General features: G+C 34.7%; 1 protein-coding gene across 2 annotated transcripts in view; it reads right to left on the bottom strand.

Annotated features, from left to right (window-relative positions):
* KCNMB4 (potassium calcium-activated channel subfamily M regulatory beta subunit 4) overlaps nt 1–19,522 on the bottom strand; it is a 228,013-nt gene that overhangs the window by 184,952 nt on the left and 23,539 nt on the right. For both annotated transcript variants that reach the window (XR_004229704.1, XM_003770931.4), the window contains exon 2: nt 15,112–15,239. Coding sequence is in view for 1 of the 2 variants with exons in the window: in XM_003770931.4 (XP_003770979.1) it covers nt 15,112–15,239 (128 nt within the window). In the remaining variant the exon portion in view is untranslated. The remainder of the gene's footprint in view (nt 1–15,111; nt 15,240–19,522) is intronic.

The raw sequence follows: 19,522 nt of genomic DNA, 5'->3' as shown, positions 1-19,522 counted from the left end.
TTATACTGGAAGGAAAGGAAAGGTTAGGAAAAATTATCTCACCTGATCAAGATGCAAAAATAGACATCTACACAAACAGAGGGTGTGAAACTCATCTGGAACTGGTCAAAAGAAAATAATGTTCATATGCTCATGCACACACACACACAAACACACACAGAGTTGGTTATAGAAAAACATTGCAACACAATCGAGACTGAAATGTAATTTTTTAGACACAGCCAGTGCAAAAAAAATTTGTTTTGCTTGACTACACATGTTTCTCACTGGGATTTTGTTTTTCTTGCATTTTTTCAGCATGTAGTGAGGAGAAAGAAGGGGGAGTCTCCTTTTGAAATTCAGGTTAAGAATATGTAGGAGTACTTGTCATCTAGGGGAGGAGGTGAGAAGGGGGGTAATTGGAACACAAAGTTTTGTAAGGATTAATGTTGAAAAATTATCCATGCATATGTTTTGAAAATAAAAAGCTTTAGTAAAAAACAACATAAAAAGAAATTCAGGTGAAGGTACTCATCACAGAAACTCTTTTTTAGTACTTAAGGGTCAAGGAAAGAGCTGAGTCATTTTTAAATGTTAATTCAAAATTGCATTTTAATGTTATAATCTTTTCCTTGTTTGAGATTCTTATGTTACCTCAAATTTCTTGGGGCAGAGGATTATAACAGAAGGCATATGGGACTATATCAGACTGAGCATCTCACTGTCTAAGTTGAATATAGGTTAATGTTAAATTCAATCAAATTATGATCTATCTGATCCCAAATCAGAGAATGTTATTAGTACTATTTTTCTTCAAAAAGTTCCTTGGACTTTTGCTTCTTCAGACATGTTTTTAAATTATTTCATCTATTTTTACAAAGTAATGCTTGATTCAGTTTGAATGACATGATGATTAATTTGCATATCACCTTGGGTAGCAGTGTCATTTTTATTAGCACAGTCTAACCACAAGCAATTAATTACTTAATTATTTCTTTACTTCTATAAGGAATGCTTTGTAGATGTATTTGTATTATAATATTTGTAGTTGTATTCACATAATTTTGGGAAGTAGCTAGGTGGCACAGTAGATAAGAATACCAGAAGACTAGTTCAAATCCTACTTCAAGCACTATCAGTGTGATCATAGACAAGCTATATACTCTGTGGCATCAGTTTGCAAATATTACATAGATGTGTGTGTGTGTGTGTGTGTGTGTGTGTGTGTGTGTGTGTTTGTGTGTTTGTATATATATATGTGTGTGTGTATATATTATATATTATTTCAATTAATTTTTGCTTGAATCTCCAAGGTTCTCTAAGTAAACTGTTCTTATTTTTTCCATTTCTTTATTTTACTTTGTTAGTATTTTTAGAATAAATCAAGTGAAAGTATTTACAATATATACCCTTGCTTTACTCCTGAAATTAATGAAAAAGCCTGCAGAGAATATAACAGATGATGTTAGGTTATAATTTTAGAGAGATACTATCTACTCTAAGGAAATATCCATTTATTTCTATGCTTTCTAATTTTTTCCCAAACATAAAGAGATGGCTTTTCTCAGCAACGTAATGATCCAAGACAATTCCAATAGACTTGAGATGGAAAAATGCCATCCACAATCCAGAAAGAACTATGGAGACCAAATGTGATTGAAGAATAGTCTTTTTATATTTGTTCGTTTTTTCTTTCTTGTGGCTTCTCTCTTTTTTCTTGCACAATATGAGAATATGGAAATATGTTCAAAAAGATTGCACAAGCATGATAGTTATATAAATATGTATATATATATTGGATTACTTGCCATCTGGGAGGAGGTAAAGGGGAGAGGGAAGAAATTTGGAACACAAGGTTTTGTAAGGGTTAATGCTGAAAAATTATCCATGCATGTGTTTTGAAAATAAAAATCTTTAATAAAAAAAAAAGAAAATAGGAGAGGGATGAAATTTTCTTGTCTTTTTCAGAGCTGAATATAATATTATGACTATATAATGTTCCATTTCAATCTCTTTCTGTTCCTTCCATTTATATTGCTGTAATTTGTGTGTATATTCCATTTTTCCTTATGTCAGTGTGCATCAATTTTATGTCTTCCCATGCTGTTTTCTTATGATATTATAATAATTCATTAAATCTTTGTATCATTGATTGTTCAGTCATCCTGCATTAAATAAATGAGCAGCTAAAATAAATAAATAAATACATGATGAAGAGATTGCATACCTGCATCAGCTTGCTTGCTTTCTTGGGGAGGGAAGATTTAAGAAAGGGAGGGAGGAAAATTTGATACACAAAGTCTTACAAAAGCGAATGTTGAAAACATGTATTTGGAAAAATAAAATATTGAGATAAAAACATAAAGGGGCATTATATTTTGTAAAAAAAAATTCTGAATTTATCAACTGAAATAATCATATAATTTTCATTACTTTTATTATATGGAATTTTACATTTAGCTTGCCTAAAATGGAACCCATCCTCTATCTCCAGCAACAACCTAACTTGGTCATAGCATATAATTTTTAAAACATGTTACTAATGCTACTTGGACTATATTTTATTCAATATTTATTTGAGATATTGGTCTACAGTTTTCTTTTAATTTGATATGATGCCTTCTTTCTCAAATTGTTTTTTGCAAGCAATGAATATAATACTAAAATTAACTATTGTTTAAACATTTGGTAAAATTCACTTGTAAATCCATTTATTTCTTGATCCTTTTGGGGGGATTGAAGGATTCTTCATTTATGTCTTAGTCAATTTCCCCCCTAAGATTAGTTATTTAAATTATGTATTTTCTTTTTTAAATGGTATTTTTCCCAATTACATATAGAGATAATTTTTAGCATTCACTTTTTAAATAAGATTTGGAATTCCAAGTTTTTCTTTCTTTCTCTTCCTCATTTCTTCTCTCTAAAATAGTAAGGAATTTGATATGCTATATATGTTTCATCATGGAAAACATGTTTCCATATCAGTCATGTTTTGAAAGAACAGACCAAAAGGAAAAAAAGTATAAGAAAAATAAAGTGAAAAAAGTATGCTTTGATTTGCATTCAGACTCCAAAGTCTGGATAGCATTTTCAAATTATATTATTATTATGTTGAAAGGAGCCAAGTCCATCACAATTGATCATCACACAATCTTCTTATTACTATTTACAATGTTCTCTTTGTTCTTCTCAGTTCACTTAGCATCTTTTCAGACTTTTCTGAAATCAGCCTGTTCAGCATTTCTTATAGAGTAATAATATTCCATTACATTCATATACCATAACTTATTCAACCAATTCTCAACTGACAGGCATCCAATCAATTTCCAAACATTTTTGCATATGTAGGTTCTTTTATGATAATGCCTTTATTTTTCAAAAATTTATTTAGTATTTTGTTTTTCCCTAATTATATGTAAAGAGAATTGTTAGCATTTGTTTTTAAAACTTTGAGCTCCAAATCCTCCCCCTTTTTCCCTTCCCTGCTCCTCCCATTGAGAAGGCAAGAAATTTGATATGTTAGACATGTCCAGTAATACAAAGCATTTCCATATTAGTTATTATGTTGTAAAAAAACAAATCATAGGGGAAAAACCTCAAGGAAAAAAAGGGTTAAAAAGTATGCTTCAATCTGTATCCAGATACCAGCAGTTCTTTCTTTGGGGATGTATAACATTTTTCATCATAAATCTTTCATAGTCATTTCAGATCATATATTACTAAAATAGCTAAGTCATTCACAGCTGATCATCTTACAATATTGTTACTTTGTTCATAATACATTTTCACTTTGCAACAGTAAGTCTTTCCAGGTTTGTCTGAGAGCATTCTGTTCATCACTTTTTATAACACAATAATATTTTATCATCATCACATACCACAATTGGTTCAGCCATTCCTCATTTGATGGGGAATTTCAATTTCCAAATTTTTGCCACCATAAAAAAAAGAGGTACTACAAATATTTTAATACATATAAGTTCTTTTCCTTTTTTCTATTTTTAATCTCTTTTGGGATAGAGACCTAATACTGGTATTGCTAGATCAAAAAGTGTATATAGTTTTTCATAGCCCTTTGTTCCAAATTGTTCTATACAATAGTTGAATCAGTTCACAACTCCAACAGTGCATTGTGTTATTTTTCCTAAATCCCCTCCAACATTGAACATTTTTCTTTTCTGTCCTGTTACCCAATCTAATATGTATAAAGCAATGTCTCAGAATTGTTTTATTTTGCATTTCTCCAGACAATTGTGAGTTAAAGCATTTTTTCATAAGGATATAAATAGCTTTGATTATTTCATCTGAAAACTCTTCATATAGTTTGATCACTTATCTGTTGAGGAATAGCTTTTATTTTTATAAATATGAATCAGTTCTCTATACAACTGAGAAGTGAGAACTTTATCAGAGAAACTTACTTCAAAAGTTTTTTCGCATATAATTGTATTTCCCTCTATCCTATTCCTCCTTTCCCCTGGTTTATTCTATTCTCTTTTCTTTCTCTCTGTCCCTTTCATGAGAGCAGCAGAGTCAACAACAATTGTGTTAGCAACAATTTCTAAATAATGAGGAACTGCTTGTAGACCTACAGGTGAAGATGAAAACCTTTTATCATTTGCAGACCATACAAAATTATCAACTTATAAAACTCAATGGGAGGTTGTTGTACCTAACTTTGAGTTCATCATTGCCTGTGGTTGCCCTAGCAAATGATTTTGTGGGTCTCATAAAGATTGGCAGGCCATATATAAGTATATTTTTAGCAATGAATGTATTATCCATATAGGATGCTGGCCATGAAACCACAGAAGGGACTTTGTCTAGAGCTGTACCTAGGAAGTATCTATCTTGGCTCATTTTAAAGTCATTTGCATTGAAGTTCTGCCTCCTTCAGTGGGCCTTTCTATATTCATTAAGGGTGACCACGTGTACAACTCCACTTTGTCTCCATAATCAGGCAATGGTTTGGACCAGATCCTGGGGACCTGTTAACACTTTCTATTCTATATAAATCTCATGCTTCATTCCAGTGGTTCACATATTTTCCTTATGAACAGGGCCTGCTAGAAGTGTCAACCCAAATAAATACCCATGCTTGATTTATAGACTCTGTGAGTCCTGAATTCTTTCAAGATGATACCTTAACACCCACCCCATTACCTTAATGTCTGCTCACAAGTATTCTGTTTTTGACAAGCCTCTGCCTGAGTTTGCCCTACCTTCAATCACACACACACACATCTTTCTCTTACTCCCTTTCTCTCTTGCTTTTCAGAAGAGTAAGATATTCATTTGGTTATAGACTCAATTGAATATGTATGTTTTTCCCTATTTGAGCTAATTCCAGTGAGAGTAGGGTTCAACCATCTCTCTTCTCTCACCCTACTCACCCCAAAAGCTTTTTCTTGTTTCTTTTGAAATAATTTACCCCATTCAATCTGTTTTTCCCTTTTTCCCACTACATCCCTCTCACCCTTTAATCTTTTTTTAGATATCCCTTCATATTCAACCCACAACTCTGCCCTCTATCTAAATATATTCCTCTTACTGCCCTAATAATGAGAAAATGCTTAAATGAGTTATAAGTATCATCTTCCCATGTAGAAATATAAACACTTTAACCCTATCTCTTGCTTATCTTTTTATGCTTTTCTTCACTCTTATATTTGAAAGTCATATTTTTTTAATTGACCTCTGATCTTTTCATCAAGAATGTTAAGTGGACAGCTATATAGCACAGTGAATAGAGCACTGGACCTGCAGTCAAAAGGACCTGAGTTCAGCCTCAAGACACTTAATGCTTATTAGTTGTGTGACCCTAGACAAGTCATTTAATTCCAATTGTCTGACCAAAAACAATGCTTGAAAGTCCTCTATTTCATTAAATGTCTTTGCCTGAAGGATTATATGCACTTCTGCATTCTTAAATATAGTCCTAGTTCTTTTGTTCTTCAGAATATCATATTCCAAGTCCTCTGATCCTTTAATGTAGAAGCTACTAAACCTTGTGTTATCCTGACTGTGGCGTATGGTATTTGAATTCTGAAAGTTGCAATATTTTCTCCTGGAAATTTGGCTTCGGAATTTGGCTACCATAGTCCTGGGAGTTTTAATTTTGAGATCTCTTTTAGGAGAGGATTAGTAGATTTATTTTCTTCAATATTTGTGTTTCCTTTATCATGCTGTTGAAGAAAATAACAGCTGCCCTGATAGTCTAGTGTCAGAAAGTAAAATAGAAGTTGAAATAAATCATATGATTTCTATGTTTTTGTTCCTTTGAACAAGGTTAATACTTGAACATGTTAGTTATAGATTAACCAATCTACTGAACAGCTTAAAGAAATGATTTCTGTAATGTTGAATTTAAGACCATCTACTTAGATATGAAAATAAAGTGTGAACTTCCTAGGATGAATCTTTTACAGTTATTAATGTAAGATTATAATCAATACTTATTTAGGATATGTGATCCTTGACAGCTAAATTCATCTGAAGCTTTGATAACAAGACTTGCTATTTGAGATAAAATCTCTTGGGACTGTAGCTGATATTATTTAGAGTTCTGAATTCAGGTATGATTGTGTAATGGAAAATCAAGTCAGTAACCCACTCTCTGAAAAGAATATGCTATTCAGAGGAATGTGATCCTGAATTATTACAGATAGAGGTTAGTATCTGAGCAAGAGCTGGGAGGACAACCTTGGCTTCCATTTAAGTGGGATCCTTCTGTCTCAGTTTCCCGGTGATATTCCTTTAAATAAGAACCCACCTGATTATTCCTGAGTCTGGCTGTAAGGTGGAATTGTTTTTGCATACAATCACCTAAATTGTTACATCCTAAATTACATACATTACTTGAACTGAGCTAAGGATGCTTTATTCTGTCATAGATGTGCCCTTGGGCTGAGGCTTAAAGGACTAGTTTTTGATTAAAATCATATTCCTGCTTTTTCCTCTTGGTCAGTAGAAAATATAAGTACACGTCAAGTATGTAAGATCTTGTAGTGTCCTATCTGAAAATATATGGTCATTATATCCTAAATAAGTAGATAAGTGAATATTTGAACTAGTCATTTATCTGTTCTAGATACATATTTCTGTCTGTTTCTTTTAGTATTTCTGTTTGTAATAGGCATCTTTATTTGTAAAGGGTTACCCAATCTAATTAGTGGTGATGCAAATGGAAGCAGTACTCTAGGACAGATTGGTATTAGATTACTTGTTGACTGAAGAAGGTGGAGTTTGTGGGAAATTAAATCTATCTACTTGCTATCATCAGTGAAAACTGATGATAATGGTCATTGCCAAAAACATCAGAAAATTGGCCCATTTCCCATTCAAGACCTGGTCCTCACTATTTAATACTTCTTGGTGATCTTAGTCTGGAGGCAGCTGGTAGAAACAGATTCTTTGGTTCCTGCTGATAGTTTTAAGTGGAATCATACTACTCTCTATTTGCCTCCCCTTTGTGATACAGTTTATTACAAGGGTAGTATAGACATCATTGGTCAAGATGATAAAAAATGAACAACCTGGAGAGGGAGGTCCAATTAGACTTAGAATATTAAAAAGACAAGGATGGACTCCAGTAAAGAAAAAGGACAAACCAGGCCCAGAGGGATTGGAAGCTGAGGATGAGTTGGTTGAGGAAATGTATCAAGAAAGAGGTGAGAGGTCTTCAAAAATTAATAAGAGGAAAGATTGAATGACATGAACTGAAAGAAGACCTTGACCCTATGCCCTAATTGTGACTTGAGACTTGGCAATAACAAGTTGGGCTATAGGTAGAAGCTGCAGGTGTTTGATTATCTTAGATACTTACATTCCCCCCCCTGTCTCTCCCCATCCTGTACCTCCACTCCAACCTTTTCATTAGCATTTAAGTACCTAATAAGGTACTTAACCTAACCTCTTTACCTAATAAGGTAAAGAGTATAGTATTAACCAGTATTCTTTGTCTATGGGGTAGACTTCTGTGTTAGGATGTAAGCCTGGACTCCCCTAGCCAATGGGAGAAAAGTTCAGAAGAGTATGGAGGGCTTCTATGTTAGGGTTTATATAATCTTGTGTTTTGCAATTCATGCTTGGCACTCCTCTCTGTTGGGAGTTGCTCTTCCTTGCAAGATTGTTTTTTATCTAGAGAATCTCTGGTTTTAATTTGGGTAAGGGTCTCTCTCTCCCACATACATTCATGAAAGAATTTATGGAAGAATCTCAGAATTATGGGATGAACTCATGTGACAAATATATGGAAAGAAATGGACAGGAATAATATTGAATAGGGAAGCATGGATGGCATTCTTCTTTCAAAGATGGGCTAATTAAATTCAGTTCAACTGATTTATTAAGTTCCTACTAAATGCCAGATGGAGTACCTAGGTAACACAGTGGATAAAGTACTGGACCTTTAGTCAGGAAGACTTCTCTTACTGAGTTCAAATCTGGCCTCAGACACTTACTAGCTGTTACTACTTAACTCTTGAGCAAGTTACTACTTAATTCTATGCCTCAGTTCCATCTGTAAAATGAACTGGAAAAGGAAATGGCAAAGTACTTCAGTAACTTTGCCAAGAAAACTCCAAATAGGTTAATTAAGAATTGGATACAATTGAAATGACTAAACAACAAAGATATGCCAGGAACTGCACTAAACACTAGAAATGACAGGGGTGGGTGGGGTGGTGGTGGTGATGAAACTGTGTAGAGGGTGGAACTTTGGAGAAGTATACTTGATGAGATGACTGTTCTCTAGTTCACATATATGCTTAGTACTTAGCATGGTGATGTAATAGTTCTCTAAATTCACACATAATCCATATGCTGTAATGATGTAATTACAATAAAGTATATAAGGGCTAAGAAGGACTAGAAGATAGACATTCTATCTTTGACCAGCCTTGTGGTGGTTCTCATGCCTCCTGCACTAACATCAAAACTAGGCCAGAATAAAGAATCTAGACTCTACTCTTGACCATTCTTGTGGTGTGTATCCTACTGATACCAAGGCCTGTCTGAAGGACCTCCAGAAAGCTAGCCCGAACATTATAGTTTTTGTTTTAGTTTCTGGAAGCTAGCAAAATGTCCTCAGTTCTTTTTCTGTGTCTTTACTTTAATTCAGAAATCATCTTGACACCCCTAATGAATTCTTTCTCTTTTGAGATAAATATCATTCTTCTATTTGTCATCTGCCATGTTCTTCAATCAAAGGTTGCGTTAATATTTGGGGTCACATTTTTTATTTATATTAAGATTTTATTAAAGTAATTCCCTACCCTTTTTCACTTAAATTTCTGTTGACCAGTTGTCCACCATCCTATTATTGTGAAATTGATGTTTTTAATCTGAATGCCAGGTTTTGCATGAATTCCTATTAAGCTTCATTTTATTCTTTTCAGCCCTTACTTCCAGCCTATCAAAAATTGTTTTGAATCTTGATTCTACCACTCAAAATATTAGCACTCTATCTATTATGACTATTTCATTGGCAAAACTCAGCAGCATGCCTTCTATGTTTTCACTCAAGTCACTAGTTAAAGTGGCAAGCTAAGACAAAATCCAGTGGTCAGCCATTCACAGCCTATCAAGTTAATATTCCATTAATAAACATTCTTTCAGCAGGGGAGGGTATTGCACAAGCACATAGTAATATAACATAGGCTAGTAGTGATGTAACCAACAACATGAATCAACATGAGGAATTATACAGGTCCTAAGTCTTAGAAGGAGGGTGTATAAATAACAATCACACATACTCCTCCTTCAGCAACCAAGAGATTGTCCAAAAGCAATCTATTGTCCATTATTTCACATTTTGAAGTCCTGCAACAGTCTCATCATTTGTTAGGGAATCCAATGATTCTTGCAGATTTTGAAGTCTCATCAATAATTTTTGATGTTCACTGTCATAGAGACATCAAAACCCTCCTCCAAAAACAAAAGAAAGAAGAAGCCACGAGTAACCCTAAAGAACTTTTAAATTTAGCTCTTTATATAAATTTTTTGATTTTTCATAAAGATGCACTGGCTCCAGCAGATAGATTTTATAACTCATCAGAAGGGCAGTGTCCAGTGCAAGCAGCTCTACTATCGTTAGATAATCGCCAAGTGATGTGGAGAGATCCAGAAAGTGGTGAATAGAAGGAACCAGACAGGTTAATTGTTTGGGGAGAAGATTTGCTTGTCTCTCTACAGATAGAGAAGAAATCAGATGGGTGCCACTGAGCCGTATTTGCCTTGTCCATCAGAGAGAGATGGAGAAGACCCAAGAAACATCAGATGGTTCCATCTCTTGACTATAGTACCACTGAAAAAGCATGGCTGTTGACCCTATGAATATGGCAAATGACTCATGAACATCAAAAATTGTTGATGAGACTACTACAAAACTGTGTCCCCTTTAATCTGTAAAATAATCACTCTGGAAGCTGTGTCCTCTTTGATCTATAAAGAAGGGAGATTCAGAGTCTCAGACTCTCCTGGGAAAGCATATCTCCCAAGACAAGTTAAAAGGTGTCATTCAATTAGAAATCTTGGGCAAATCACCATCGCATTGACCTTTGGGGGATGCCAACCCTTTTCAGGAAATTCCAAATTCTTTCAAGCCCTCAAAGTGATTTTCATTCAATTGGAAGATCTGGGTCTGATATTGAGTGACTTGAAACTCCAAAGTATCTAGGCCTGGGAACATTGGCTTTCTTTTCAACTGGAAGTTTTAGCCTCAGACTTCTATAAAGGACAATTCTAAGCTCCATATTTTTGCAGAAGTTTGGAATAGAGCTTAGCTGCCTACCAGGATTCTTGCCTACTGTGAAGATATTCTCTTCTCAGTGTCAAAACAACTTCCTTTTTTGCCACTAATATTTCAGGTTCATGAATACTTTCATGTTGAACCTGCATCGACCAGAAGGAGATTCCCACCACTCTCTGCACTGCCACTAGAACAGCATCAGAAACACAAATTTCAAAAAAAAGAAAGATAGTTTCTACCCTCAATAGACCTTACAATATATTGAGGAAGACAACACACAAAAGCAAGCTGAAAAGTGAGGGGAGTGGCCACCATGAGGTATCTGACACAGAAACATGATCTCCTGAGGCATCAAAATGATCATCTCTGCTTCTGATAAACAGATTTTTGTTCAGCCTCATATCTCTGCTCTGATCTGGAATACCACTTTGTCAATTGCCTACCAGACATTTCAAACTAATCATCTAGGAAATATCTCAAATTCAACAAGTCCAAGATAGAAATTATCTTCTTTCTCAAATCCTTCCATTTTCAAAACTTCTCTATTTCTTCTGAAAGAACCACAATTCTTATAGTCTATTGGGTTCACAAGTTTAACATTATTCTTGCCTTCTCACTCTTCCTCACCCCACATATTCAATCAGTTGTCAAAATCTAGCTTTTCTTACATCTACAGCATCTCTCTTGTCCCACCCCTTTTCTCTACTCATATTGTTCCCACCTAAGGTTAGGCCCTATCACCTCTTACCTAGATTATTGCAATTTGGCCTCTCTTCTTCAGGTCTCTCGCCATTATTACTTCATCCTATTCCAGATCATTCTACACATTGCTATCAAACTGCTTTTCCTTAGTCACATATCTAATCATGTCACTATATAATTACCAGTGCCTTCCCATTGCTTCTATAAAACTTCTGTTTAGCTTTTAAAGCCCTTCAAAACTTTATTCCAATCTTTTTTTCCAACCTCATCATACATAACTCTCCTTCCTATATATACAGTCTACATCAATGGGCTTTTTCTCAGTTCCTTGAATACAATGCTTCATCTCTTCTCTCTTTGACTTTGCACTGGCCATCCTCCATCCTGGAAGGCTTTTACTCCTCAACTTTCTCACAGAATCTCTGTCATCCTTCAAAACAAAGCTCCATCAATTTCCACTGTTGTCCCTTTACAAATTCTTCTGCATTTATATGTATTTTCTTTATATTTTATTTACATATAATAAGAATCTTTGGGGATTTTTCCCCATTTAGAATTTAAGTTGCTTGAGAGCAGAGATTTTTTTCACTCATCTTCAGCAATTACCATACTGCCTGACACTTAGGAGCTGATTTGTTGGTTACATTATCAAAGGGAATATCCACATTAATAAGTTCTTGACACTACCATATTATTAGAAAGTAAAACTGCATTAGCTTTTTAAAGCTGCTGTAACTAAGATCCTAAGGTTTTTTGAATTGAAAAAGACTTTTATAGGCTGAATCACTTAATTTCCCAGATTAAAAAAAAAATGGAAATCCAGAGAAGTTAAATGACTTGTCCAGTATCACACAAGCAGTAAGTGGAAGATATAGGATTCAAATCCAGGCCTTTTGATTTCAACTCCAATTCTCTTTCTGGTAGGCTACACTGATTAATATTTAATTTGTAATCAACTTAAAACCTACAATATTTTTTCATGTGATTAGCTCTTTAGTCAAATTCTCCCATGCAGATAACATAATTGTGTATTTGTGTAGTTGACTGCTACAGAACTCACCATTTCACTTTTAAATTAGTTAAATTTATTATCTTAGGTCCACTGTTTTGGGTTTATGAGATCTTTTGGAACCCAGTTAAATCAATCAATATACATTTGTTAAGAGCCAACTATGTGTAAGGGACTGTGCTCTGGGGATATCTCTGTAACCCCATTTTGGGTTTTCTTGGCAAAGATACTATAGTAGTCTGTCATTTCTTTCTAAAGCTCATTTTAGATGAGAAAACTAAAGCAAACATGGTTAAGTGACTTGCCCATGGTCACACAGTTAGGAAATATCTTTCTGCGGCCAGATCTTAATTCATGAAGATGAGTCTTTCTGACACCAGGCCTAGTCCTCTATCTACTGTGTCACTACCCAACAAGCTATAAATAAGATACATAGAAAATAAATGACATAGAGAAAAGGAAGGTTTCCTGTAGAAGATGGGATTTTAGTTACGATTTAAAGGAAACCAATAGGTGAAGAGGAGAAAGGAGAGCTTTCTAGAATGGGGGACAGTCAGAAAAAGGGTGAGTGGGGTGTTGTTTGTGGAACAGCAAGAACGCCAATATGAATGGGTTGAAGAATAAGTATTAGAGAGTTAGATGTAGGAAAATGGGAAAAGTAGGAAGGCTCTAGGTTATAGTGGGATGTTGAAGCAGAGGATTTTGTATTCTCTTAGAAGTTTTGAAACCACCTTTTTAGTGGAAATTGAGAACAAATCATGAACAAGGAAGCTATGGATGCTTTCATTTACAACTGCTTCTAGATCAAGATAGTTTGAATGAAAATAATTTAGTCTCAGAGGACTTTATTATGAAAGCCAAGAGGCTGCTTAGGGAAAGAGCAGCCATGAAAAATGATGGCAGTAAAGGAGTAATCTCCAATCTTGGTGAGAGAGGAGAAGAGAGAACAGAAACTGGTAAAATACAACTGAGCAGTAGTAAGCAGAGACAGGACTATTTTGCAGCAGAGACACAATGAATATCAGTCTTCTGCTTTCCATGCCTACGAAGAGAGATAAGCCTTGCTGTCTCTTGTTGTGACTGACTAAGCCACACATCTTTGGATGTTTTGTTGCAATTGTTGTTTGGGACCTATATTAGCTTTAATTCCTATGCTATTAAAATTGTGGCTAACAGTTAACTGTATATTCTAGTGGTCATATCCACAATTATGGGAGCAATTATGAAAAATCAGCAGATTGAAAACTACTGTATTACCAGTATCCTCTAGGTGGGAGCTCATAGTCTAAGGGACAATTTACTGATTTGAACAATGTTCTAAAAATCTCTCTTTATCACATGACTGGGTCTGAAAGAAAACTATTCTCCAAGAAGAGACAGAGAGCATTTCTAGAGAAAAAGCCATGTGAATTTAAAGGACAAGTGCATTCCAGGAAAACATCATCATTAAAGATGGAAAACAGTAAAGTAACTGAAAACTCAGTCTGTCTAGAAATGCAAATTACTTAAGAAATAGAAATTTTTTTCTTTTTTTTTTCAGTTTTTCATAATGAAATTACAAATATTTGACTTCTTCAAAAAGAAAATGTAAATTCTTTCCAGGGAGAAATTGATCACCTTCGCATTTCTAGACAAATTTTTTTCCAACAGAATGGAAAGCAGTTACACTGCTTCCCAAACAAACAAACAAAAAAGGAATTTTGTTTCCCTACTAATGAAATTATTAAGGGGTATGATGAAATTTTCCAGATGGATTTTAATAATATTTATTATGATCAAAGACTTTAAAATGAGTACTGATTGCCTGGGTCTTCAGTTTTATGATCAGACCCTGAGTTTCAGAATATAAGCAACTTGTCCAAAGTTACACAAATATTAGGTGTCAAAAGTCAAATTTTGAATAAAAGTATCCTTGATCTTTAATACTATATTCATTGATTTTTCTAGTGCAGTAAAAAGTAAAAATAAATGATAAAGCATTTTATTGTTGGAGTAATATTAGCTATAATAATGGTATGGGTAGTAATAGTCAACAGTAATGTGATTTCAAGTTTGCAAAGTTCTTTACAGATATTATCTTATACTATCCTCACAACAATATCTAGAGGTAAGTACTATTATTATATCCATCTTACAGCTGAGAAAATTGAGGGAAACTGCAATTAAGTGACCTGCCTAGAATTACAACAGCTAATAAATATCTGAAGCTGGATTTGATTTCATGTCTTTCCAATTCCATGCTTAAACTAAAAGACACTATTAATTGATGTTAATATGAAAATAATATTTTATCAACTATACAAAATCACCATTAAAATCTTAAACCAATGGAGACTATCCCAGCAAAATATAAGCTCTGATGGAAAAATTTCAAATATTGGTGCAATAATAGAATATCACTTAAGGACCAATCTGGTTAAATTCTGAAGCTCATTATCATATTAGTCATAGGACGAAGACTTTTTTCAATGACAGCAGCTCTTAAGGGTAGTCTGCCCAGTCAAAGAGAGTTTATGTTCTGTGTCACTGAATGGAATACTCCAACAAAATTAAGAGCTTGGAGCACCACTGAAATAAGAGAGGGCAACTCTATAATGGATACAAATGAAGTCAGTATCAAAAGAACAGGTGATAGAAATGTTCAGATATTAATACATCAGTGTGAACTTACCTCTGATACTGATTAAAATAGCAAGTGAATGGCTGAGAACCAATTTCATCTTCCCAGTACTGTTGCCAAGTCAGGACACTTTCCAAATTCTTCTGATTTTCTCTTTCACAAGGAGGAATATATGAGCACTAGCAAAACAAAATATAGGAAATGGAATTAGCACTTTGCATGATGTTACAAGATATGGAAAAGATCCAGATTTTTACTAGAAAGAGAATACCACAAATACAATAGATCAAATTAAATGTTATTTTAAAACTCCAAGTTAAAGCACTTACAGAAATGCATATCATATCCATTAATTCACAGGAATAAGGGCACTACCCTGAACAATTGGTAATATAATAGGAAAACAAAAACCCATGTTCTAAGAGGCAGAATATTTTAAGTTCAGATGATGATCTTGAGCAAGTGCCTTCTTCTTAGATGACTTTAGTTTTCTCATCTTCAAATGAAAAAAAATGGACTAGATGGCCCTTAAGATGCCTTTTAGCACTAAATTTATGATTCTGGGATCCACCTAGACTTTTAGCCAGAGACTGAGACAAAATAAGCTAAACCCGACGCCTGTTTCCTCTCTAAGATCCATCATACTTGTTACCCTTTCTTCACATTACCCTTCACACATGCTCTAAGAACACAGTCATATTCTTATGTTTTTATGTCTTATTAAATCTTTTAATCAGTAGAATACTTTTTCACAATACAATATTCTCCATAGTCTATGGAAAGATATTTGCTCTCTAAATATATAATCTCAAAGAATTTTTTTCAAAACATATCTTCTTCTGTACATCTAGAAACATAAAAATGTCCTAGCCATGCAGATTCTGTTCTTATAAGACTTGGTGGGAGACTGAGACTATGGGAAGAACCATGGGAATACCTTGATGAACTACTGATCAGGCAAGATTGCAGGTAGAGACTGCATCCAGAAAAACTAAGTGCCTGTGTACTTATTGCCTTTTTTTTTTTTTTTTTTTTTTTTTTTTTTTTTTTTTTTTTTTTGCTGTTTTAGGGTGAATTGAACCTTCTTTGTTAAATGCATATTCACCTCTGAAAGGATTCCAAATCATCTTCTACTAGTTCTTCCTTCACCCTGATGTTATGAAGAGATAGCACTTCTCCTTGCTAAAGCCTACTCCTCCACATGGACCCTTGATTCCAATCTCTCCAGTTTTCTCCAGCAAATTGTTCCTATTAACATTATCTATTTTTCCTTAATTATGCTGCTTTCTGGAAGACTATAAATATGCCCATGTCTCCCTCATCCTCAAAAAGACTTACTTGCATATTACCATAATTTGTTCAGCCATTCCCAATTAATAAATGCTTCTTAAGTTTCCACTTCTTCGCTCTCACAAAAAGAACTGCCAGAAATATTTAATATATATAGGTCTTTTTCCTCTTTTATTGATATCTGGAGCATAAGCACAGTGGGTATACTACTGTAGCAAAGGATGTACAGAGTATGGTAACTTTCAGAGTAGAGTTCCTAAGTGCTTTATAAAATGGCTGGATCAATTCACAACTTCAACAATAAATATGTCTGTATTCCCACAGCCCCTGAAATATTTGTCATTTTCCTTCTTGGTCAACTGCCAATCTTATGGGTATCAGGTTGCTTCAATTCTCATGTCTCTAATTATTAGTGATTTGTAGTATATTTCATATTACTATTGATAGCTTGCATTTCTTTCAAAATTGTTTATATCCGTGTGTGTGTGTGTGTGTGTGTGTGTGTGTGTAATCATCCTTTCTAACTTTGTTGCAAGTTTAAATAAGGATAGCTAGAACAAAAGAGAATAACTTTTGTACAGATATTACCAAGCAAAACATGTAGGCATTTTTATATTGAGTACCCACAATGTATGAAACACTCTGTTATGCTTCAAATGGAACTTTGAGATTTCAAAAGAGATAAATGAAATTTGATGTTCTTAAAGTGTGAAGGTTTTCTGGAGTCAGCCTTAGTTTCAGTTACAATCAATAATTACTCCAAAATGCAGCCAGCTGATAAAAGTGTAAATGTTTATTTCTCCTTCCAAATTAGCCCGGTTAGTTGAGGCCTATCTCTCTGCTTGGTTCCAAGAGATCTTGCAGCTTTGTCCTTGGCTTCTGCCTCTGCTTTCTTCAGCCTCCAGCCAGCACCAAAGTAGAAGATGCAATGAATTTCTTGCCTCGAAGATAGGGCTTGTGGGTTCCAAGAGCTCTCTCCGACTCCAAGTAAATCTCTCTGGAGCTCCCATAGTTTCTAGTAACTCCTCAAGTAACTAACTCCAGTCAGTCCCACAAGAAGAACTAAGCCCAAGCTTCAAAAGCTCCCTATATATGTGATCTCCCAAAGGTTAACTCCACCTTCTGGAGGGAGAGGGATTCTGGGTTATCTCCCAGAGTGCTCTCTGGCCCTAAGGGAGGTGTGAATTCGGACTAAGCCCTACTAAGCCCGCATCCTCCCAAACTCCATTGAGTACTTAGATACTTATGAGCTCTCTAGAGGTGTGAACACAAGCATTGTTTTTATTAGTTCCACCAACTACCTTGTTTCAAGTTCTGGCCCAAAATATCTCTTTCTAAGATCAAATCAACTCCAATGGCTTAACACTTTGTAAAGATTCCAACATAAAAGTGTTCCTTAAAATGTTCATTAATTTAGAGGATATGAAAGTTAAGACTTTTAACATCTTCTTAGTTTAGATACAGTTATGGGATAAAATGAGATATTCATTCACAAGTCATTTAATATTTAACAAAGAACAAAGGAGGCAATATGCATTTAACAAAAGAGATTTACTTCACCCTAAAACAGCAAAAATATGCAACAAGTACACAATATGGAACTTAGTTTTTCTGGATGCAGCCTCATCTCTACCTGCAATCTGGATGGCTGTGACTTTTTATATCCCTAGATGACCAAGAAGCCACAGCCAATCAGATCCCAGGAACAGCTTTATCCTAGCAACATAAAACTTCTTAGTGGCAATGTTCTAAGTAAGGATCTTCTAGAGTAATGATGTCAAACTCAAATAGAAGTGTATTTCTGTAGGCTTTATGTTGACTTAGAAAAATCACAAATTAATAGTGGATATGTTGTACCATATTTTTATTTTGTTAAACATTTCTCAGTTGCATTTTAATCTGGTTTGGATCACATTTGGAAGATTTGCAGGCAGTGAGTTTAATATTTCTGCCCTAAAAACTGGGACACTGATGCACTGTTGGTGGAGTTGTGAACAAATCCAACCATTCTGGAGTGCAATCTGGAATTATGCCCAAAAAGTTATCAAACTGTGCATACCCTTTAATCCAGCAGTGCTACTATTGGGCTTATACCCCAAAGAGATACTAAAGAAGGGAAAGAGACTTGTATGTGCCAAAATGTGGCAGCCCTGTTTGTAGTGGCTAGAAGCTGGAAAATGAATGGATGCCCATCAATTGGAAAATGGTTGGGTAAATTGTGTATATGAATGTTATGGAATATTATTGTTCTGTAAGAAATGACCAGCAGGATGAATACAGAGAGGCTTGGAAAGACTTACATGAACTGATGCTAAGTGAAATGAGTAGAACCAGGAGATCATTATATACGTCAACAATGATACTATATGAGGATGTAGTCTGATAGAAGTGGATTTCTTTGACAAAGAGAAGATCTAACTCAGTTTCAATTGATCAATGATGGACAGAAGCAGCTACACCTAAAGAAAGAACACTGGGAAATTAATGTAAACGATTTGCATTTTGGTTTTTCTTCCCGGGTTATTTTTACCTTCTGAATCCAATTCTTCCTGTGCAACAAGAGAACTGTTCGGTTCTGCACACATATATTGTTATCTAGGATATACTGTGACATGTTTAACATGTATAGGACTGCTTGCCATCTGGGAGAGGGGGTGGAGGGAGGAAGGAGGGGAAAAGTCGGAACAGAAGTAAGTGCAAGGGATAATGTTGTAAAAAATTACCTAGGCATGGGTTCTGTCAATAAAAAGTTATAATAAAAAAATACATTTCTGCCCTAAAGGGGTCTGTACTCTTTAATGTTTATAGGGTTTTCATTGAGCAGTACAAAAGGTAAAAAGGAAGAAAAAGGAACCCCTCAATCCCCTAACAAAGTAGAAGAGAAAAGCTTATGATCCTAGGCCCTTTCTATGTAGACCCTTAAGGACCAAGTCTCAAGTCTCTTACTGAACAATTCTACCTATCATGGGCAGTATTAAGAGGAAAAGAGAAATGGAAACAAACAGAAACAAAAACAAAACAAAAATGTGGAGGAAAGCACAAGCCAATAATCCTAAGGCTTTCCTTTCTACTTTTGAAGCACTAAATCTCAAACTTATTACTGAATAGTCATCCTACACCGAGCAATACCAAATACTTCCATTCAGAAGGACAAAATTTCAAGTCTTTTACA

This window comes from Sarcophilus harrisii, chromosome 5 (genome assembly GCF_902635505.1).
Source record: "Sarcophilus harrisii chromosome 5, mSarHar1.11, whole genome shotgun sequence".
Lineage (NCBI taxonomy): Eukaryota > Metazoa > Chordata > Mammalia > Dasyuromorphia > Dasyuridae > Sarcophilus > Sarcophilus harrisii.
This window is presented reverse-complemented; position numbering and strand designations above follow the sequence as displayed.